The 24,426-nt window shown below is 43.2% G+C and overlaps 1 protein-coding gene across 1 annotated transcript in view; it reads left to right on the plus strand.

Moving 5' to 3' along the window:
• Nucleotides 1-24,426, plus strand: part of cntn3a.1 (contactin 3a, tandem duplicate 1) — a 120,436-nt gene that overhangs the window by 58,311 nt on the left and 37,699 nt on the right. Inside the window, exons 5-7 of the mRNA XM_065286252.2 lie at nt 8,893-8,988; nt 20,801-21,004; nt 21,092-21,194. Coding sequence (XP_065142324.1) covers nt 8,893-8,988; nt 20,801-21,004; nt 21,092-21,194 — 403 coding nt within the window. The remainder of the gene's footprint in view (nt 1-8,892; nt 8,989-20,800; nt 21,005-21,091; nt 21,195-24,426) is intronic.

The following is a 24,426-nucleotide window of genomic DNA, read 5'->3' on the forward strand; positions in this document are numbered from 1 at the left end:
ATTTATGGGACCATAAAGTGGTTTGCACTGCACACTCCTGTTGCTTCTTTTTATTATGGTGCGTTAATCTTTGTAGTTGCTTTATACATATGAGATGATAAAAAAAATCTGGATATTTTATTTTACATCTTACATCAGGAGGACATAACACAAACATTTCGGCTTAATCCTTTCTTCTGTATGTTAAACCATTTAGATTCTACACCCACTTTTTTAAAAACATCAATTATGTTGATGTCATCATTCATCAATCAACTCAATTATACACACAAGTGCGTTCTAATTAACACTCTGGGGTCGACGGCGGCGCGGGCGCCGCAAACTCTTTATTTTTCAATCACTCCGCAAAGAGACTTAAATTACTCTGCTGATTTTTGACATACAGATATGGTTTATACATCATTTAAAACGTTAAAGTGTCTAGTTTTTTTCCGTCCACTCCCAATAAAAACAGAATGTTGTGCTTTTCGCAAAATTAAGAAAATAAACATGATGCACGTTCTGTTCTCTATCCCTCAGTGAAGTCCTTTCAGAAACGCGTCAAAAAAATTAACTGTAACTTAACGAATACTTGTCGTAGAAACAAAAGATAAATGTCTACATAATGCTTGGAATGTCTCCTTTTAAATGATGTAAGTGATATTGAAAACAGATATTGTCATTCGGTGTAAACTGTATGAGAAGGAGGAGAAGTACCGTATTTCGCCAGTTACCTCATTATCTGTAATGAGATCGGATCGCCACACCCCCGCGCCATTGAAGTGAACGAGCAGAAACATCCATATGCATGACTCGTGCCTCCTGCAGTCAATGGATATGCAATCCTCAATCCAGTCTCTCCATTCCTTGTATTTCCATCCGATTGCACCAAACATGACATCTAAATCCTTATTTCCTTGCGTATATGTGTCAGTATCTCCAGACGCAAGTGTTTTCTTTGTTCTTCCGTCAAACAGTTCACGCGAATGGAACACACATACACAAACAGACGCGCTTTTTGGTATTCTTATAAAATACGCGATTGCAAACAGTACAATGTTTATTTAGTTGCGTCTAAGCGCATATCTCCGCACAGCAAGTTTATTAAACACAGGATCACTCGCATGTGCACACATTCACTGCTTTCATGATCAACACGTGAGGTAATGGTGGCGGCTGTAAACAAACATTGATAAGTTTACCACGCGTGTCCCTTGTTGTGTTTCTAATCATTACAAAAGCACAAATAAGAGTCCAGACAACGATAGGCAGTTGTTCTTTTGAGCTTTTTACTGCACAAAAGTAAACCTCTCGCTGGCCAACCAAACACTAACCCTGTGTTGAAGTGTGTTCACTTTACGATGGCCAAACAGTACCTTTACCATGATTAGGCTACTATGGTTTTTAAAAGGTAACTTATACTTGTGAAATTAATAGAAAATATTTCAATAGAAATATATATAATATAATGTGTGTGTGTTTGTGTGTGTATTTACATTATATTGAAAAGTAAACCTTACCATGGTTTTACTACAGAGAAAGTTACATTCCTGTTGAACATCCCCACAAGGCTCATTATGTGGCTCATTATTCAACTCTTTTGTCTCTCAGCTGTCAATCACTGATTATTCAGGAGCTTTCCCGCCTCCACGCATACAGCCTTTCCCAAGCAAAAGTGTCTTAGAAATTGTAAATCAATATCTTGCTTTATGTGATTGAGTAGGACATATGATTTTCACATCATTTTGAAGAAAAAACTCTAGACTACTAGATCCTGTTTTGAAAAGTCTTGGGAAAACATAATTAGAATGAGTTTTGTGGAGTTATATCAGTGACTTAAAAATTTTGCTTTTTCAAAAACCATGCATAAACATTTTTCTCTCAAAAATACAAACATGTATATACATGTTGATTATATAATATTGTAGCCCAGTTTGTGCTGAACACAGTGTTATGAGACTTTTGCAATTAATCCTACATAATCATTGTAATCTCATAAAATAATTTGCAAATATGCAAGAAAAGGTTTGTACTCTAAAAATACAAATAAGAGATAAAGAATCCAGCATTTGGACAGCGCAATGCGATTTTTTTAAAGCATTACTTAAAATGTTTCTCATCTCACCATATCCACAGGAACAGTGTCATCATGTACCATAAATCCGTAAGATAGCATTTTAAAACATTTAAAAACAGATGCATTTGTTTAAAGCAAAGCATTTATTTACTTACCAGGCTGCAGGTGAAGCAGCTCTTTGTGCCTTCTAACGTCTCCTAATCGGTCCTCATTTATGTCCAAGAGACTCAATAATAATCTTTTACATTTAATCCTTTAATCTTTCATATTTAAAAGTGTTTTTGTGCTGCTGCGCATTCATGTATGTGATAAGCAAACCCGAGTTGTCGTCCCGTTTATAGGCACATATTACTACTGCGCTCTTTAAATAACAAAAAAACATATTGTGCCATAGTCTATTTTAGTTGCCTCAAAATAGCAACACGCCAACAATGCGCCTGAACACACCTCGTTTTCAGCCCAGAATGCCCATGGGCGCAAAAGGGAGCGCAAATGCATTTGCTATTTAAATAACGTGGCGCTAAATGTGAAAAAGATAATTGCGCAGGGTGGAAACTAGCAAAAGACACTTGCGCCGTGCATTGCGCTGCATTGCGCCGGGTGTAAGATAGAGCCCTAAATGTGAAAAGGGGTCTTTGCAGCAATACCATAGAAGAAACTTTTTCCACCGTAAAAATAATCTTTTGTGTAACAGAAAGTTTCTGTGGATGTTAAAGGTTTATTTATGGGACCATAAAGTGGTTTGCACTGCACACTCCTGTTGCTTCTTTTTATTATGGTGCGTTAATCTTTGTAGTTGCTTTATACATATGAGATGATAAAAAAAATCTGGATATTTTATTTTACATCTTACATCAGGAGGACATAACACAAACATTTCGGCTTAATCCTTTCTTCTGTATGTTAAACCATTTAGATTCTACACCCACTTTTTTAAAAACATCAATTATGTTGATGTCATCATTCATCAATCAACTCAATTATACACACAAGTGCGTTCTAATTAACACTCTGGGGTCGACGGCGGCGCGGGCGCCGCAAACTCTTTATTTTTCAATCACTCCGCAAAGAGACTTAAATTACTCTGCTGATTTTTGACATACAGATATGGTTTATACATCATTTAAAACGTTAAAGTGTCTAGTTTTTTTCCGTCCACTCCCAATAAAAACAGAATGTTGTGCTTTTCGCAAAATTAAGAAAATAAACATGATGCACGTTCTGTTCTCTATCCCTCAGTGAAGTCCTTTCAGAAACGCGTCAAAAAAATTAACTGTAACTTAACGAATACTTGTCGTAGAAACAAAAGATAAATGTCTACATAATGCTTGGAATGTCTCCTTTTAAATGATGTAAGTGATATTGAAAACAGATATTGTCATTCGGTGTAAACTGTATGAGAAGGAGGAGAAGTACCGTATTTCGCCAGTTACCTCATTATCTGTAATGAGATCGGATCGCCACACCCCCGCGCCATTGAAGTGAACGAGCAGAAACATCCATATGCATGACTCGTGCCTCCTGCAGTCAATGGATATGCAATCCTCAATCCAGTCTCTCCATTCCTTGTATTTCCATCCGATTGCACCAAACATGACATCTAAATCCTTATTTCCTTGCGTATATGTGTCAGTATCTCCAGACGCAAGTGTTTTCTTTGTTCTTCCGTCAAACAGTTCACGCGAATGGAACGCACATACACAAACAGACGCGCTTTTTGGTATTCTTATAAAATACGCGATTGCAAACAGTACAATGTTTATTTAGTTGCGTCTAAGCGCATATCTCCGCACAGCAAGTTTATTAAACACAGGATCACTCGCATGTGCACACATTCACTGCTTTCATGATCAACACGTGAGGTAATGGTGGCGGCTGTAAACAAACATTGATAAGTTTACCACGCGTGTCCCTTGTTGTGTTTCTAATCATTACAAAAGCACAAATAAGAGTCCAGACAACGATAGGCAGTTGTTCTTTTGAGCTTTTTACTGCACAAAAGTAAACCTCTCGCTGGCCAACCAAACACTAACCCTGTGTTGAAGTGTGTTCACTTTACGATGGCCAAACAGTACCTTTACCATGATTAGGCTACTATGGTTTTTAAAAGGTAACTTATACTTGTGAAATTAATAGAAAATATTTCAATAGAAATATATATAATATAATGTGTGTGTGTTTGTGTGTGTATTTACATTATATTGAAAAGTAAACCTTACCATGGTTTTACTACAGAGAAAGTTACATTCCTGTTGAACATCCCCACAAGGCTCATTATGTGGCTCATTATTCAACTCTTTTGTCTCTCAGCTGTCAATCACTGATTATTCAGGAGCTTTCCCGCCTCCACGCATACAGCCTTTCCCAAGCAAAAGTGTCTTAGAAATTGTAAATCAATATCTTGCTTTATGTGATTGAGTAGGACATATGATTTTCACATCATTTTGAAGAAAAAACTCTAGACTACTAGATCCTGTTTTGAAAAGTCTTGGGAAAACATGTTTAGAATGAGTTTTGTGGAGTTATATCAGTGACTTAAAAATTTTGCTTTTTCAAAAACCATGCATAAACATTTTTCTCTCAAAAATACAAACATGTATATACATGTTGATTATATAATATTGTAGCCCAGTTTGTGCTGAACACAGTGTTATGAGACTTTTGCAATTAATATGTTTTTAAGCAACTGAAAAAAGCACAAATGTCAGTGCATGTCAAAACTTCCCCAGGGCCCTAAAAACCCCTTATAGCCCAGAGGGTTAAAGGACAGATTTACTAAACTGGGCAAATTAGCATGAGAATGCGATTTTAAAAAAGCGTCAATGGGAGTGAACATTTCAGCGGGTGATTTACTGACAAGGCGCGCGTTAAAGCACACAAGCGCAAAAATCTAATTTCCATAATGACTGACACAATTGATGAGCACAAACCTTTGTAAATCGAGTTGCGTGTTTCATTTAACGGCATTTTGATCACTATAAAAAATCACTATGTCTACGCATTTTTTCACTATATGTCTTTGGTATATCACCAAACAATGGTTTGCGCTGAATCTACAAATCTGGTGCGCAGTGTAAGTGTTCAATTGTATACAACACAGTGTTTCACATACATCAATAATTGACATAAAACATTAATCATTAAAACATTAACATTAAATAATCTATTACATGAGTATTCGAGGATCCCACATTTATGAGACAATACAACCTGACAAAAAAGAACCTTTATTTTTAGGAGCTTGGTGAATAAGATGCAGCATTTTGTGCAGACCCAAACAAATTTGTGCGTGTCCAACCGCTTAGTGAATTCACCCAATGCCTTGTTTTGGGATTTAGAGGTACTGTACAGTATCAGGAAAGTCTTTACAAGACCAAACTGTACTCCAACCATAATTATTTTCAAGAAAGATGCTTCCCAGATGCTTCCCATTTATCATTAACACTTAAAGCTCCACTTTGTAGATTTTTAGCGGCATATAGCAGGGAAATTGTGAATTGCAACCAACAGCTCAATTCACAGCTCAACCCTCCCTTTTAAAACGCATAGAGAAGCTACAGTAGCCGCTACAGGACAAACACGTTATCATCTGAGATAACAACCCTGGTGAAAAAACAGCATAGACCAGCATAATTCCCATACTGGTTTGGTGCTGGTTTAGCCGGTGGTCATCAGCATACAAGCACCAAACACAACATATGCTGGTTATGGGATGCTGGTCTCACATGGCATTTATTTGTTTCATTCAAAGACAATGCTTGGATTTAATTGCACTCCACTATTCTTGTAATACATTTTTGTTCACATAACAGAAATGTTGATTGAAAAATCAAGTACATTTCATGCAAATGTTTTTTTTTTTTGCTATTTTCATGTAATGACGAAGAGGCTGATAAATTAATTTTTTACAATAATTTCTCTTTTACAGGTCACAAATTCATTACTTTCAATACAATAGTGTGTTCAATCTCCGCGGCTTCACGAGGGTTTATGGTGTTTACTGAGAGCACCGAATAGAACACAACGTATAGATGATAACCGAGAAGCCAATTAGAGTTACTGGAGTGTGTCTTTCACTTGATGAATGCTTTGTATGTACAGTATCTGAAAGAGAAGATGCTTTTATTGCATATGTATGTCTGAGAGCTGTCGGTTTATTTATTTTGGCCTTATGGAAATGTCTTGTAAAAACTCTGTAATGAGATACGTGAGCAGTTTGCAGACCGGGTGAACATTCTGGAAATGTTTTTTCTGACATCCGCGGTTCAATGGAATTAAAGCTTTAAAGCCCGATCAAACCCTTATTTTGAGGATGATGTCGACATGGTTTGTGTCACAGAGGCATGGGGGGATTGTTATTTTCTGAGAGTGGATGTGTTGTTCATGAATATTCCTTTTGAATTTTCTGTTCTCTAGACGCATCCCTCTCACTCAATTCAGTGTAGGTGAAACTCAGACAACCTCTGTTCTCAATTTGTTCTTAAAGATTCACAATTTTTCTCATTTTATTTGTTGGTTCATTTTCAAATTTGTCTTTAGACATCCTCTACTGTTTTGAAAGTCTGCCAAGAGAAAGCTGCACATAATTCTGTAACAAGTGTTGTAGTACTTGAGACCAGCCTTGGTCTTGCCTCTATATCAATTGTTTTTGGTCTCTGTCTTGTATTGGTTTCAGTCCCTCAAAGTCTTGATCTTGACACGGTCTGGTCTTGGTGTCGTTTTAGGTGGTGAAGTGCGACCCACGGTGGTGTGCACGTCACAAACCATAAAAAATAAAAAGTACAACCGCGCTTATCGAGATGTATTCAGGTCCGTGTGAACGCAAACGGCCAGCAGATACAGAGTTAGTGTGCTATTTGCAAGAGGAGGAAACTGATATCATTGATGTCAGTCTCGTCTTGGTCTGGGCCTCTAAAAATCTTCCTCTTGTCTTGGTCTTGACACGGCCTGGTCTTGGTCACGGTGGTCTCGGCTACAACACTGCACCTAATATAATAAAAATGTTCCCAACATTTGATCACCCTTATGTCCTTCCAAAGCTGTGTGACTTATTCAGTGTAACACAAAAGGGGAAAGTTTAAAGGATGCAATCCATGCTTTTACAATTTCTAAGCGTCAAAATGGACACAAAGGCACTATAAAGGTATCATAAAAGGCAGTCTTTATGACTTCTGCATTATATTCCAAACTCATTCACTTTTATGATGCTTCCAGGCAAAAGTAAAGGTCTGTCCACCCAAAGCATAATAACTATAAAGATAAAGTTAAAAATGTATTCTTAACCTCCTAAGACCAGAGTTTTGGTTTTGTCTTCTTTTCAGATTTCTACCAGCTATTTTGGGGTTAGGAGGAACCAATAAATAATAATATAATAACCAAATATTTTTCTTATAACATGAAGCAGTTTATTTGTCCATGTTTGTGTACAACACGTTATAATTGAGTATTATGGTGAAAACAACAAAAAAATTTGATGTCTTAGGAGTAGGGATGCATAGGATTTTTTGGACCGATACCGATTTAAACAGACAACTTCTGGCCGATACCGATATTAAACACTTTTATACCATGGTCTGTTTAAATACTCGATTCTGATTGGCTGGAAGGTGTGCATTAAAACCGTTTAACGCACAGGTAGTTCCAGTCGGTTTGATTAAAGTAAGAAATTAATCCACTACTATAAACATTGGTAACCATAGTAACACAGTTACACTTGCAGAGAGAGCGAGAGAGAGATTTCCAACTGTTTGATTTTTGTTTTTATTTAATTTAATCCATTTCAATAAATGTAATGTGTCCTTATATAGTAATCGTGGTTAGAGACGTCGGTTTTATTTCACACTTTACATAATTCATTTAAATAAATGATAAGTTCAAATAAAGATTGCCTTGTCACTGTCAGTGTTGACTGTCATTCATAAATTATTTAATGAATTTAAATAAATATGATAATTCATTTAAATAAATGCAATACAATGGCACTACTTTATTTAATTTGGACGGAGTGCGAGCCTTAACTTAAGAAGATGACCGTCATTTTTTACCTGTCGGTTAAAATTACACTGTAAACATTAATTACAGCTTTAACTTGGCAAATAACCAAGGTATAAGCGGGATAATCCACGGCTAGCCATGCATTAAAGGGTTTTAATGCACTTCGCAGAGGCAACCACCCTCCGCTACGCGTCGGGTGGTTCTTCGCCTCTACGTCGTGCATTAAAACCCTTTAATGCATGGCTGGCCGTGGATTATCCCTTACGTATACAATACTATACAGTTGGTCTATTAGCTAGTTTATTTCTGCACCAAATTATTTTTACTGAACATGGATTGGATCTAATTAACATTCAACTGACCAGCCTAATTCGAGAGGCACAAATTAAGCTAAAACAAATATAATAAGACAGCATGACAACATTCAAAGGTGTTTTTTGCTATTCAGCATTTATTTTATTAACAACATTAACTCATTTTTAACATATAATGGATTTCTTTATGCAGTTAATTAATAAACAATCGGTACCAGCCTTTCTCGTGCCGATGGTTTCAAATTCATCAAAAATCGGCCGATAAATAGCGGCAGCCGATACATCGGTGCATCACTACTTAGGAGGTTAATGTAAGAGAACAGTGGTGTCCACAACACAACTATAATAATATTAACCAAACAGAGCAATGATATCATTGTGGTCACTTTCAGAGCAATTTTTGCATTTTTTTATAAGCATAGTTCACCTCTTACATTGTCATTGAAGAGATTGTACATCATGCCCAGATAAAATTAAAAATATTGTTTAAAAAAACAGTGTTGTTTATTTCTGTCTTTTTTTCTGTAGATCTTGAAGAGTTTAAAACTCAAAGGAGAAGTGCAGTGAGTGTCAGAGAAGGGCAAGGTGTGGTTCTTCTCTGTGGTCCTCCAGCGCATATGGGAGGTGAGGCATTTTATTTTTAACAGTATTTGTGACCCTGTCTGTGAAATTCAGGCTAAAGTCTCATCATTTAATGATGAGATTAGGATCATTGATTTTTACATTGATTTCAATCTTTACTCAGAATTTCTCTTCTCACATGTTGAAAATTATCATATATACAGATGTTATCTCAGTCAGAGAGGAAATATTGTGTTTGGTCTTGCCTCTCTCAGCCAGCAATTATGGTTCACTGTAATTAGCTCAAAGCATTAAAGGCTTTTCAAATTTACTGCCCATATAACAGTGTAAACAGATATTACTAGGGGTGTGATGAGACACTTACTCCACAAGACGAGACGAGACACAAAAGTAGGTTCATGAAAATGAGATTTTTATATTTCAGTCGTCAATGACAAAATGAAATTGCATAGGCTAATTTAAAAAATTTTTAATTAATCTAGAAACAATTATTATTTTGGTAACTGATAATGAAGTAATTTTTATTTTCTGTATTTAAAAATAGACCTAATTGAGCAATAACCTTTAAAATGACATATATAATACACTGCAAAAAAAGACTTTTTTACTTAGTATTTTTGTCTGTTTTCAGTAAATATCTAAAATAAATTTAATTAAGATGTTTTTTCTTGATGAGCAAAATGACCTAAGAAAATAAGTCTTGTTTTTTGACAAAAATATATATAATTTAAGTGAATCTGTGCTTAAAACAAGCAAAAAAATCTGCCAATGCAGTGAGAAAAAAATCTTGAAATAAGTTTACTTTTTTCTTAAACACTTAATTCAAGAAATTTTTACTCACCCCATTGGCAGATATTTTTGCTTGTTTCAAGCACAAATTTATTTTAATTGTATATTACTTGTATACAAAAACTAGACTTATTTTCTTAGGTCATTTTGCTCATCAAGAAAATGCATCTTGATTTAAGAATTTTTAGATATTTCTACTGAAAACAAGAAAAAAAACTAAGTAAGAAATAAATTTTTTGCAGTATATTAATAAGGGAATAATAATTGGTTCAAATAATGTATCAAAGCCAAGTAAGCACATGGTTTTATTTAACAAAAACTTTAAAATACAGGGCTTGCAAAATCGCTTGCCCGATGTCCCGGGGCTATTGCGAATTCCTGTCGGGCTACCAAAATGTATCACCGCCCTGCCCGAATGGCTATCTTAGGGAGGAAAAATATTTTAATGTTTTTGCATGTTTCAGATTTAGTACGGTAATTATATTGTATGTAATTCGGCATCCTCTTGTCAGTCATTATCCTCACGTAACAAGTGAAACTGTCAGGAAATAAAATGAAAGCAGAATAAAACCCATATTCCTTTAATGTGCACGTCTAATATCCGCAAGCTCCTCTGCAGTCTCCTCAGAGTCTAACATTATTCTAGCGATTTATATTTTCTCTTCATTTAGTAAGAACGAAAATATATTTTTAGTGATTTCCATGAAGAGAATATGATGTTAGAAGCTCTTGATTGTTGTAAAACTTAAAGGGAATATTTATTTTACATTTCGTTTAACCTCGGTATAACATCTAGTGGTTTTATTTTGCTTTCTTCATTTAGTAAGTTAACGTTAGTGAGAACTAAAATATTATTTTAGTAATTCCTGTTGATAGTTGTACATATTAATAACAAAGAGGCAGCTAAACTGCTGTGGTAAGATCTAACCTAAAGGGAATTAAATGTTTATTCCTTTTAAATAAATATCTGTTTTAAGTCTTCTATATAAAATACCATGTTATTTAAATACAATGTGTGATGTGTTAAGGTATTTTTATTAAAAATAACCTGTGTTATAATACATTCATATATTATTTCAGTAATAGAATAACTGAACTATTCTAATGTTAGGGGAACGTTAAACTAACCTAAAAATAATTATATTTATATTATATTTTCTTGTAAGAAAACTTTCCTGGCTAACCAAAAACCTTGGAAAATAACGGGATGGGCAGGAACAGTTGGAAATCGTCTCGGTTACGTATGTAACCCTCGTTCCCTGAAGGAAGGGAACGGAGATGTCACGTCGTGACCGACGAATTGGGAACCGCTCCGCGGGTGACCTATCTACTTCGAGAAACTATAAAAACGCCAATGAACTTGGCATGCAGGTATTTGCATAATGCCGGCGCCGCCCCGCCAGGTGCGTATATAAGCCGCAGGTGCATAATACCAAATTAGCTATATTATTGCTGAGAAGCCGAGCAACAGTGCCCGGCCTGAAAAACAGCAATGGAACAGCAAACTGTGGCGACGGGACGTGACGTCTCCGTTCTCTTCCTTCAGGGAACGAGGGTTACATACGTAACCGAGACGTTCCCTTTCAGTCGGTCACTACGACGTCACGTCGTGACTGACGAATTGGGAATCCCTACCAAAACGCCACTGCAGCTGAACCCTTCCAGTGTCTGTAAAAGCCCTCCGCCCTCCACATAGGGGGCGGAACCTAAGGCGAAATGCAGAAGGCCGGTCACTACCTGTTCCTTAACCCACGATAGTGAAGCAGCGAACTGGGGAAGCGTCTAAACTGAGCGGAGCTAGAACACTGCGGAAGCCATCCCCTAAGAAGGTTGAATGGATGACATAAAATATGAAACAACCGATAGGTTGCTCATAAAAAGTCTCTGAACAAAACATAGTATGCAGAGAGATGCAGAGCAGGCTCTTCTAAGGAAAACGTGGAGGATTAGTACCCCACGGAGTATACACACAAATGAACCCCACGTAGGGGACAAATGTGGACGCCTAGCCTACACAGGATTACAGAAAATACATCAGTGATAGGTTGACAGCGGATGCTCCGCAACACCAGCTATCAGGGCGGTGGAGGAGAGGCAAAAACAGTTTTTGAGACGTTTTTGCCCCGATGGCCTTCCATATTGGTGCAGATGTGCAACACCAAAATAGAGGCTTCAAGCCGACACACGAGCCGACCCTCGGCATTCTTAACTAGTTAGTAGAAAGAACCCGAGTGGAAACCGGTTCGACACGAACACTATAGAATCTTGTGAACGTATTAGGTGTCGCCCAGCCTGCAGCTCTACAAATATCTGTTAGCGAGGATCCGCGAGCCAGTGCCCAAGATGATGCCACACTGCGTGTAGAGTGAGCATGTAAATTAAACGGGCAAGGCACATTCTGCTTTTGATATGCAAGGGCTATAGTATCCACAATCCAATGGGACATCCTCTGCTTGGTGACAGCTTTTCCTTTCTGCTGACCACCGTAACAAACAAAGAGCTGATCTGAGGTCCTAAAGCTTTGCGTCCTGTCATATACACACGTAGTGCACGAACAGGGCATAACAAAGCCATGGCTGGGTCTGCCTGCTCCAAAGGCAGCACTTGCAGGTTCACCACTTGATCTCTGAAAGGAGTGGTGGGAACTTTGGGCACAAAGCCGGGCCGGGGTCTCAGTGTTACGCTGGATGCAGCCGGCCCGAACTGGAGGCACGAATCGTCGACCGAAAATGCATGAATATCCCCTATCCTCTTAACAGAAGCCAAAGCGAGGAGAGTTAATGTCTTCATAGTAAGAAATTTAACACTCACACTATGCAGAGGCTCAAATGGGGCTTCCTGGAGTGATTTCAGCACCAAGGACAGGTCCCACGGAGGAATAGAGGGAGGACGCGAAGGATTCAGTCTTCGAGCGCCTCTAAGAAATCTAATGACCAGGTCGTGCTGACCCACTGTCCTACTGTTTACGGGTGAATGGTGAGCTGATATCGCAGCGATATCGACCTTAATAGTGGATGGTGACAGCCTATTCCCCAAACGACGCTGGAGATACAAAAGCACAACACTAATCGGGCATTCTCGGGGGTTTTCACTTTGGGAAGAACACCAGTCGACAAACAGGTTCCATTTAAGCGCGTAAGCCTGTCTCGTAGACGGCGCTCACGCTGCAGCAATAGTGTTATATACCTCTTGCGGTAAATCACTCAAATCCTCCGTGCCCCGTCCAGAGACCACACATGGAGGTTCCACAGGTCGGGGCGCGGGTGCCATAATGTGCCCTCTTGTTGAGAAAGAAGGTCCTTCCTCAGGGGAATCTTCCAAGGAGGGGCTGTCGCGAGGAGAGAGAGTTCTTGAAACCAACTCCTGGTTGTCCAATACGGTGCCACCAACAGCGCACTCTCCTCGTCCTCCCGGATTTTGCATAGGGTTTGCGCAATGAGGCTCACCGGAGGGAACGCGTATTTGCGCATGTTTCGCGGCCAGCTGTGTGCCAATGCATCCACACCGAGCGAGTCGTCGGCTAGTGAATAGAACAGGCGACAATGGGTCGTCTCTGGGGAAGCAAACAGATCTATCTGCGCTTTGCCGAAACGTCTCCAAATCTGCTGAACCGCAATGGGGTGGAGCCGCCATTCGCCGGGATGCGCAGCCCGAGAGAGCGCATCCGCCTCTACATTGAGCGTGCCTGGGATGTAAATGGCACGAAGAGACCTCAAATTCTTCTGACTCCAAGTGAGGAGATGACGGGCGAGATGCGACAGGTGACGCGAGCGTAAACCGCCTTGACGATTGATGTACGCCACGGTCGCAGTGTTGTCTGTGCGAACTAATACATCTTTGCCCTGTAACTCGTTGCTGAAACGGACGAGCGCAAGATATACAGCCCACATTTCTCGGCAATTTATGTGCCAATGCAGCTGGGGTGCCGTCCAGACCCCCAAAGCCGCAAGCCCATCGTACGTGGCCCCCCACCCCGTGTCCGAAGCATCTGTGCATACTATTGCATGCCTGGAGACCTGTCTCAGAGGCACACCGGCTCGGAGAAACGCACGGTCTGACCACGGAGTGAAAGTGCGACGACACGCAGGTGTAATGATAACACGGTGAATGCCGCGCAGCCACGCTCTCCTCGGGACTCGATCGTGAAGCCAATGCTGAAGCGGTCGCATATGAAGCAGTCCGAGCGGAGTTACAGCTGCGGCTGCTGCCATATGCCCCAGGAGCTTCTGAAATTGTTTCAGCGGGACCGCGCTCTTGCTCTTGAATGTATTCAGGCAAGTCAGAATCGACTGTACACACGCTTCTGTTAGACGAGCTGTCAAATCGATCGAGTCCAGTTCCATCCCGAGAAAAGAGATTCTCTGCACGGGGCAAAGCTTGCTCTTTTCCCAGTTGACCCGAAGACCCAAACGAGCGAGGTGTTTTAGAGTTAAATCTCTGTGATCGCACAGCGTCTGACGTGTTTGAGCTATTATGAGCCAATCGTCTAAATACGCGAGAATGCGCACACCTTTCTCTCTCAGGGGTTTTAAAGCCCCCTCCACTACTTTGGTGAATACACGGGGAGACAGAGAGAGCCCGAATGGGAGGACTTTGTACTGGTATGCTCGCCCCTCGAACGCAAAGCGGAGAAACGGCCTGTGCCGGGGGAGAATCGATACGTGGAAGTACGCGTCCTTCAGGTCGATGGATGCGAACCAATCGTTTGGACGAATGCATGGAAATATGCGCTTGGGCGTCAGCATCTTGAACGGCATTCTGTGAAGTGCACGGTTCAGCAAACGCAGGTCCAGGATCGGTCGCAAGCCGCCGCTTTTCTTGGGTACAATAAAGTAAGGGCTGTAAAACCCCGACCTCATCTCGGCTGGAGGGACCGGCTCGATCGCGTCCTTCGCCAGTAGGACAGCGATCTCCGCACGGAGGACGTGCGCATCGGCAGCTCTCACCGCAGTGAAACGAACGCCAGAGAATTTGGGGGGACGCCGGGCAAATTGGATCGCGTAGCCAAGACGAATCGTGCGTAAAAGCCAACGCGACGGGCTGGGAAGCTGTTCCCACGCCCCCAGACACCGTGCGAGAGGAACTAAAGGCACGATCGGTGTACCCGCGGCGGGCGCAACGGAGGTGATCGCCGGTGTGTGCGTATTGGCCGCACCGACAGCAGTGTTGTGCATGATAACACTCACCTGAGTCCGCTGCTGGGTGGGTGAGTAAGGGAGGCTCTGCTGGAGACACCTCACGCCACTCGATGCACCCTCTGGCGAAGGGGGAGGAAGACGACGGGTTATGAGCCCGTGATTGTCTTCTCTCCCCTGAGAAGACAGAGAGCGCGGAGGGGTTATGAGCCCGTGCGTTGCTCTCGTACTCCTCTGATGAGTCGGAGAACAAGGGGGGGTTATGAGCCCGCTCGTGTCTCCGGCGCTCATCTGAAGACCTAGAGATGGAAGTGGAATTCGCTCTTTTTGTGGAATTGTGGGTGCCGACTGAAAAGTCAGCGGAACAGAAAAATGAAACCAAGGATTCCCCAACCGGCCCTCCTCCGGTGGGGGGAGTGGTGCCTTCACCATCTCCCGAAGAGCGATCCCCTCCATCTCTAGGTCGCCCGTCTCAGGGCCGCTTCGATTTTCTTTTTCCACCCTTTGAAGCGGGCTAGGCGGGCGGGGCGGGCTGCTGACGACCGGTTCCTCGCTTCTTAGAAGAGCCCCGGGGAGGAACGGAGGCGGCCGCCGCAGGACGCCCTCGGCGAGGAGCAGGCTGAGGTGCCGACGTGGACGGGGCAGGCGCAGGACGCTTCCGACGTGGCATGATCTGAGCGATGGCCTCAGTCTGCTTCTTGGCCGCGGAGAATTGCTGGGCAAACTCCTCGACCGTCTCGCCGAACAGGCCGGTCTGGGAAACCGGAACATTCAGGAGCCGGGTCTTATCAGCATCCTTCATGTCCGCCAGACACAGCCAGAGATGGCGTTCCTGGACTACCAGGGTAGACATCGCACGCCCAACGGCGCGTGCGGTGACCTTGGTCGCACGAAGCGCCAGATCCGTAGCCGCACGCAGTTCAGAGAACTCCGCCGAGTCGTGACCTCCCGCGTGCAGGTCCTTCAGAGCCTTAGCCTGGTGGACCTGCAGCAATGCCATGGCATGCAGGGCAGAGGCTGCCTCCCCACAAGCCTTGTAAGCAGCACCGGACAGCGCCGAAGACTGCTTACAGGCCCGTGAGGGGAGAGTAGGCTGGTCCCGCCAGGAGGAAGCGACACCGGCCGGACACAACTGCATCGCGACCGGCCGCTCCACTGACGGGATACCAGTGTACCCCTTGGCATCTCCACCCTCGAGAGAGGTGAGGGGTGAAGGCTGAAACGGTCGGTTCCGGGCGGAAAACGGGTTTTTCCACGACCGCGTCAGCTCTTCATGCACCTCGGGGAAGAAAGGCACCGGGGGCGAGGACTGAGAAGCCCTGGCACCCCCGAAGAACCAATCATCGAGGCGGGACGGTTCAGGTGGGGGAGGTTTAGTCCACTCCAAGCCGACCGCCTCCGCCGCCCGAGCGAGCATGGCTGCCATCTCGGGGTCGAACACAGAAGCCGCAACCTGGCCCGAAGGCGGGAGCGGATCCGGATCGACGTCCGAGGCTGACAACCCCCCTTCCGATGTTACGGTGGACATCGCGTCGGGTGGAGGCTCGACAGAGCGCGAGGACACCGTAGAACAGGGGCCGCTCGTCTCCATCGAGACCTCCGCTGGCAATGGATCAGGGCGCTGGGAGCTGCTGGACGAACCAGCAGACCGACCCAGCACCGTTATACGGAGGTCATCCTTCGCAAGTTTGGTAGCTGCGCTCTTAGCAGCACCAGACTTGGAAGGCGGGCGCCGTTCCCGGAGAAACGACACCCGTCTCCGCAAATCCGCCATAGTCATGCCCTCACAGATGGAGCATGAACTATCACGCAACGCTGCCTCTGCGTGCTGGAGCCCCAGACACGAAAGACAACGCTGGTGGCCATCCCGGGGGGTGATGAACACACCGCATCCAGAAACCGAACACGGACGGAAATCCATCTTTAAAAAGACGACCCCGACCGTGACACGAATGAGTGGCTGTCTTTAAAAAGACACAAAGCTCAAACGTGCTGCTCTTTTAGGGAAATCACTCTTTTGTGCGAGCTGGTGAAACACACAGGGAGAGGCAACGCACTCACTCGAACTCAAGTCCTAAATTAAAGAGACAGAGAGAGAGAGAGAAAGGGTGGAGAAAAAACACTGCGAGCCTCCGCTGAGGTGTCTTTGCCCAACCAACTTCAGCAAGCTGAGATCTTATTTTCTTCCCTTCCAGAACAGGATCTACGAAGATCAGCTAGAAAGCTTCTCGAGAGCAGATGTCTGCCGGCTTCGAAGCAATAAAAGCTAATTTGGTATTATGCACCTGCGGCTTATATACGCACCTGGCGGGGCGGCGCCGGCATTATGCAAATACCTGCATGCCAAGTTCATTGGCGTTTTTATAGTTTCTCGAAGTAGATAGGTCACCCGCGGAGCGGTTCCCAATTCGTCGGTCACGACGTGACGTCATAGTGACCGACTGAAAGGGAACCAGGATTTATCAATATTCTACATTACACATAATGTATTTTTTATTCAGGCTACTTATATTTATTTCGTGCTACCAAAAATTAAAGAGTGCCTGCCTGAAGGGATACAAGGAATTTTGAAATTTTGCAAGACCTGAAATATATCGTCGCTACCCGATGAAACTCACGTATGTCCGAAATGGTTACTTTTCAGGAAGTGAAAAAAACACTGTATTTCAAAAGCAGTTGAATGTAATTTTGTCATAATTGGTACGGCATCTTTACATGTTACAATATTCTTGCCAGTGTAATGAAATAATCTAGCCTGGTTAGCCAGACCTACATCAAGATGTAAGGTCTGGCAACTCTTCACACAAACGGCTCAATGCAAGGGGCGGGATATAAGGTTGTCCCTCAAAATGCCTCTGCACGCAATAGGATAGCGCTATGACCAATCAGAGCAACGAAGAACAAAGTTTTCAAGTAGGAACCGTCGCAGCTCTGTCGTCATCATGTTAAGCCCGCCCCACAGACGCTACACACGATGTGATTGGCCTGACCAAATTTTGTTTTTTGGAGCTGTTAAGTGTATTGTGAGTGCCTAGACTAAACCCTGGCAGCAAATATATTTTGCGGCCGCTAGGGTGCGTCTAGATTTCTAGGCTAGAAATAATCCACATTTGACCAAAATTGAGTTTAAATGGACATACGTGCATATTTTACAGGAACGGTGGTCCATACGTGTTCTTTCGATCATTAATTAGAATGGCCAAGTCGCGTTTCATATTGACAGATGAGTTTATTAAATAGCCTACGTCTTAGTTTATTAAATACGCTTAGTTTATTTAATATTAATTATAAATTTATTAAATGTCTCTTACAAATTATAGGGATAATGAATCAATACAATGACATGGTAATGCTAGACAGATACTTTGTTTGGACAGTCCTACCGTAATTTTGTCACTCTTAGACGTACGTCTAGCGTCAGGGTGGAAACGTTTACCTCGATGAAGGAAAGTCATTGTCTCACCAGGCTATGTTTTTTCGGCTATCCAGTGCTGAGCTGCGGCGTGATTGACAGCTTTGACACCAAATGGATATACGTGAAAATCAGATGACATGATTTCACAACTTTTCATTGGCCATTTAGATATGTGAAGCATACTGTATACGGAAATGAACCTTGACGTGGCGTTGATGAGAAATCTTATGACGTTTAAATATTGCCAGTTCTTGTGGCACGAGATCTCGTCACACCCTCTACATATTACATCTCTTTTTGCTCTTGATTTAATGTCATTAAATGGCACACTATACAATACACAGACCATTTTCAATTGCGTTTTGACGTTATGAGTGGTTGCATTGAAAAGGTCAGAATGGGCCATTTTAAAGTGTATTATTTTGAAGTGGTGAAGAGATTTAGATTCAGTAGCAATTGTATGCTGATTCAGATTGTTGGCATTTACAAAAACAAAGTGCAAATAACTTAGTCTGGCCTTTTAGACCCAAAACACAGGGCACTTTCAAAAAGACCTTATTAAAGGAAGCAAAATTGGCTATGTCAGCATAAGAAACTAAAATGAGGTCCACTGTGTTTACTGCAAAAAGTCAAGCATTTTATTATTTTACAGTCTTTTCTTTGCTGAAAATGTGGTTAACCTGTCAAATGTTCAGTTGTGTTCCCTTTCTATAGATACACTTGTATAATCAGTTTTGCCTAAATTAGTTTTTGTGACTTAAAGGTGCAGTGTGTACATTTTAAAAGTATCTTTTGATAGAAATTCAGTACAATATATTTGACAAGAAATTATGTTTTTTAGGAAAACATTGCAGGATTTTTCTCATTTTAATGGACTTTAATAGAGCCCAACACTTAACTCAACACTGTTTTTTTCAACGGAGTTTCAAAGGACTATAAACGATCCCAAACGAGGCATAAGGGTCTTATCTAGCAAAACGATTATCATTTTTGACAAGAAAAATAAAAAATATGCACTTTTAAATCACAACTTCTCGTCTGTCCGGTCCTGTGATGCGCCAGCGGGACCTCTTGTGACCTCTTGACGTCATGACGTATTGCGTGGGATCGCGCAGGCGCATCACAGGAACGGACCTAGACGAGAAGCTGTGTTTTAAAAGTGCATATTTTTTTGTTTTTCTTGTCAAAAATGACAATCGTTTTGCTAGATAAGACCCTTATGCCTCGTTTGGGATCGTTTAGAGTCCTTTGAAACTCTGTTGAAAAAACTGTTAAGTGTTAAGTATTAAGTGTTGGGCTCTATTAAAGTCCATTAAAATGAGAAAAATCCTGCAATGTTTTCCTCAAAAAACATAATTTCTTCTCGACTGATCAAAGAAAGACATCAACATTTTGGATGACATGGTGGTGAGTAAATTATCTGGATTTTCCTTTTAAGAAAATTGACTATTCCTTTAATTATGCAGAACTTTAATGCTTTATATAATTTAAACGGATAAGTTACAAAAAAAATCACCCCCCTCACAGTTGTAATGAAAGGCAAAATTAACTATTGGACCAAAATCACTTTTTGTACCAGGCTGTAAACACATTTATTTCTGCTGTAAAGTTTGGCATTTTAACATGGGGGTCTATGGGAATTGGCTCCCTTTTGGAGCATGCCTCTAGTGACCAGTCGATGAATTGAAGTTCATGTTACTTCCGTGTTGGCTTCAGATCGAAAGGTTGCCCTTGGTTGCAATTTACACGTTTACCGCTAAATGCCTCTAAAATCTTCACCCTGCACCCTTAAATAATATTAAATATATATTTCCGTACATAACACGTTATAAATGGTATGGAATCTGCAGTACATAGCAAGCTGTGCCACGTGCCAGTTTTACCTTAGTCGATTTGTGGTGCATTGCTGTGTGAACACCCTGCTGTCGTGATTACTGTGTTTAGTGTCAGTCCAAACACATCAGACCTTATTGCTTTAATAGAGCTAGACCTTTTAAATTCACTGAAGGCTGAAATCACTTGTGTCTGTGGAAGAAAGCAGGACATTGCTTGAATGTTTTTTGACAAGCACACACACAGCTCTACTCTAGACTACTTTGTTTTTTTTAAATGAGCTTAGAGTTATGAAGGAGTTGGATGGATGGATAGATAGATGGGTAGGTAGAAAGACAGGTAGGTGGGTGGATGGGCAGGCAGATAGACAGATAGATTAATCTTTTGTTTAATAAAACCATGTGTTTACTTGGTTTTAACACTTTATTTGAACTGATGGATGGATAGTCAGATAGATAGTTACGTATTTCAGCTTAACCATACGTTTTGGAGATTTCTATCTATTTAATAAGCTGTACTAAAAAATAACTGCCCTGGGCCATTGTCATTATGGCAAGCGAATGGACTGACTTTCATTAGAGGGACTTTGTTACTCTCATCAGTAGGTAATGCATTATTTCTGTTTTTAATCAAACTGAAGTAATATGGTTTAGCTGGTATTTATCTTCTGTCTTTCCTACAGAGTTGACCTTTTCATGGATCTTCAACGAATATCCCTCATTCGTGAAGCAAGACACGCGGCGCTTCGTCTCGCAGAAAACAGGCAACCTGTACATCGCTAAAGTTGAATCATCGGACGTTGGAAACTACACTTGTGTCGTGACCAACACGGTGACCCAAACCAGAGTACAGGGACCTCCTACACCGCTTGTGCTCCGCATCGATGGTGATTTCTCATTTTGAATTAATTTCATTAAAAAAGCTTATTTGTGGCTTTTAACATTTTGATATGAAAAATGCTTCTGTGTTTCAGGCATCATGGGTGAATATGAGCCAAAAATTGAAGTTCAGTTTCCAGAGGTCTTGGCTGTTGCGAAAGGGTTAACGGTGAAACTGGAGTGCTTCGCTTTGGGAAAGTAAATGCATTACAGTTTATACTCTCTGTTTTCATGAATATTACATGGAAGTGGCAGCTCACCAACTTCGACTGCTGTTTTGCTTAACTGTCATTCATGCCGTGTGTGAACTGATGTCATGCTTAGTTATTCTCTTTCAACACACGCTTCTTCCGAGTTTTGTAAATCTTTCACATGAAAAGAAAGCTAATGGCATTTCTGTAATAATTCAGAGCCAGTCATAACAGGATTGAATGCTGTGAAAGTCCTTTAAAGCTAAAATGTGTAATCGTTTTGATGTTAAAATACTTTCTACCATTCAAGTGTAATGTGCAGAGACAACTAAAAGTACGTCAGGTTCAGGTTGATTTACCCAAAAAAATGCTTGTTTGAGCATCCTGACCAGCACAACACAACAACATTAATAGTGTGAGTTTGGGGCAGGACTGTTGTCACCGTCTGACTTTTTGGCATAGGCGGAACAAAAAGTTAGAGTTTTTGGTTCCGCTGAAGATGGTTCGCCCGGACGACTTACCTGCAACACCGGACTTCCACCTCGAGTTGAGCGACCAAGGTCCCCCAATGGCCGACAACGAGTTGCCTGTGGCCCCACCCCGTGTAGTGCCAGTATTAATGGGAAACCCTTGGGTACAAAAGTACGGTGGGACAGAATCCGAGGTACGCTTCTCCGAATGGAAGGCCCAAATTGAGTACTTGGCCGGCCTTCAGGGGCTGAGTGCCGCTCAACATCAACAATTTGTGATTAACTCCTTAGAAGGAGAAGCCCGTCGTGAAGTCCAGGCCGCCCCCGACGCTGTTCGAGCCACCGCCCAGACCATCTTCCAATTACTGACCGAACATTATGGCGATGCCACCCCTGTTGCTGTGTTACGAGCCCAATTCTTTAATTGTAAACAAGGCTCTCGCCAGCCTATTAGAGCATTCGCATTGAGATTACGTGAACAATTTACTAGATTACAGAAGCACCCAGACCATGGGCTGGGGGACGAAGAAACCCTGTTAAGGGACCAGTTTTTGTTGGGGCTAAAAGACGGCCCCATACGACCCAGCTTGAAAATCCAATTCTGAAGAGACCCCGAACTCACGATTGAAGATCTGAAGAAAGAAGCTATAGCCCTGGAGAACGACCAAGCTGAGGTAAAGGATGCCCCCGTGTGTGCGGCCGTAAGTGGGCCGGTGGCAACAGCTGCAGAGGCGACCGATTGGAAGCAGGCCTTGAAGGCGGAGTTGTTGAAGGATGTGCGGGATCAGATGTCGGAGCTGTCCAAGACCCTATTGGGGGAACTACGCACAGTACAGGGAAGAAGAGAAGACAGGCCTGCCCCCCGTGATCGGGGATATTCGGATCGAGGACGAGATGCAGGAAGATGGCCGTACCCGCCCAACCGGCCCCGGTTTGAGTGGGACGAACAAGGGAGGACGATATGTAACCGTTGTGGAGTCTCGGGCCATGTCAGCCGACAGTGTGGGCCCCGACGAGGTTCGGAAGGGGGTTTTTAGGTCGACCGGCCACAGTGGGTCATGCGGTCTGGACCCCCATAAGTGACCTGTCAGGAGGGATGGAGTCGAGGAACAGGATGATTGGGCATAGCCCCATGGTAGAAGTCCAAGTGTGTGGCACGACGATACAGTGCCTCGTTGATACCAGCTCACAAGTCACACTGTTCTCGGAAAGTCTGTCCCACAAGTTATTTGGAGCCCGGGGTGTACAAGAAACGGAGGCCCCCTGGCTCACCCTTAAAGGAGCGAACAGACTAGAAATCCCCTACATCGGCTACAGACTTACACACTTGGAGATTCACGGAGTGCAGGTACCCCAAAAAGGAATCATTATTGTTCAGGATCACTGTCTTGGAAATCACCGGGCCCTTATAGGTATGAATGTTCTCGCAGAATGCTGGGAGGAGCTATTTCGGGCAAGGCCCATTCAGAAGGTACCAAGGGCGGAGCGACTGGACTGGGAGCGTGTAGTGGCTGACTGTCGCCGGGTGCAAATGGCCAGGGCCCAGAGGGACCAAGAGGAGGTAGGACGAGTAGCATGCCGCTTTGCCCTATCAGTGCCCGCTAGGAGTGAAGCCATCGTGTGGGCAAGGGCCCCAGCAGAGAGAGATATCGGCCAATACCCCCGACCTTGTATACGGAAGTGCGATCCCTATTGCAAGGTATGCTGGACCAGGGGATAGTTAGAGAGAGCAGCAGCCCATGGGCGGCGCCGATAGTGCTCGTACAGAAGAAGACGGGGGCCTGGAGGTTCTGCGTGGACTACAGAAAATTAAATCAGGTGACCAAGAAGGATGCGTTTCCCCTGCCTAGGATCGAAGACTCTCTGGCGAGTTTGACCCAGTTGGCGTGGTATTCCACACTAGATCTGGCCAGCGGCTATTGGCAAGTGCAAGTAGACCGAGACCGAGAGAAGACCGCCTTTACGACCCCATTCGGACTTTTCGAATGGGACCGGATGCCCTTCGGCCTTTGTAACGCCCCCGCAACCTTCCAGCGCCTGATGCAACGGTGCTTGGGAGGGCAATTGATGGAATCCGTGTTGGTCTATCTGGATGATGTGATTGTTTATTCCCCAGACTTTGAGACCCATCTTCAGCACTTGGAGAAAGTGTTTCAGGCGATGGAAAGGTACGGTTTGAAACTGCAGCCGGAGAAGTGCCATCTACTGCTGCGAGAGGTGAAGTTCTTGGGACACGTGGTGAGTGCCACGGGGGTCGCTGTAGACCCAGAGAAGGTGTCCGCGGTACGGGACTGGAGCGCCCCGCAGACAGTAAGGCAGGTACGATCCTTCTTGGGCTTTGTCGGTTACTACCGGCGGTTTATCAAAGACTTCTCTAAAATTGCCAAACCTCTAAATCAGCTGCTGGCCGGAATGAGTCGGCCGCGGAGCCGAGGGTCCCCGGCTATAGAGTGGAGCCCCGAGTGTGAGACGGCCTTTCGGGCGCTCAAACAAGAGCTATTACAGGCACCAATTTTGGCATATGCTGATTTCACTAAGCCTTTTGTATTATACACAGATGCCAGCAACCTTGGACTGGGGGCAGTACTGCCACAACAACAGGACGGGAAGGAGAGGGTAATCGCCTATGCCAGTCGGAGCCTTCACCCGGCGGAGAGGAACGATGCCAACTATAGCTCTTTCAAGTTGGAGTTGCTAGCACTGAAGTGGGCCCTCAGTGAGAAGTTCAAGGACTACCTCTGGGGTGCCAAAGTGACGTTAATTACGGAC

This window comes from Paramisgurnus dabryanus, chromosome 21 (genome assembly GCF_030506205.2).
Source record: "Paramisgurnus dabryanus chromosome 21, PD_genome_1.1, whole genome shotgun sequence".
NCBI classification, from domain to species: Eukaryota; Metazoa; Chordata; class Actinopteri; order Cypriniformes; family Cobitidae; genus Paramisgurnus; species Paramisgurnus dabryanus.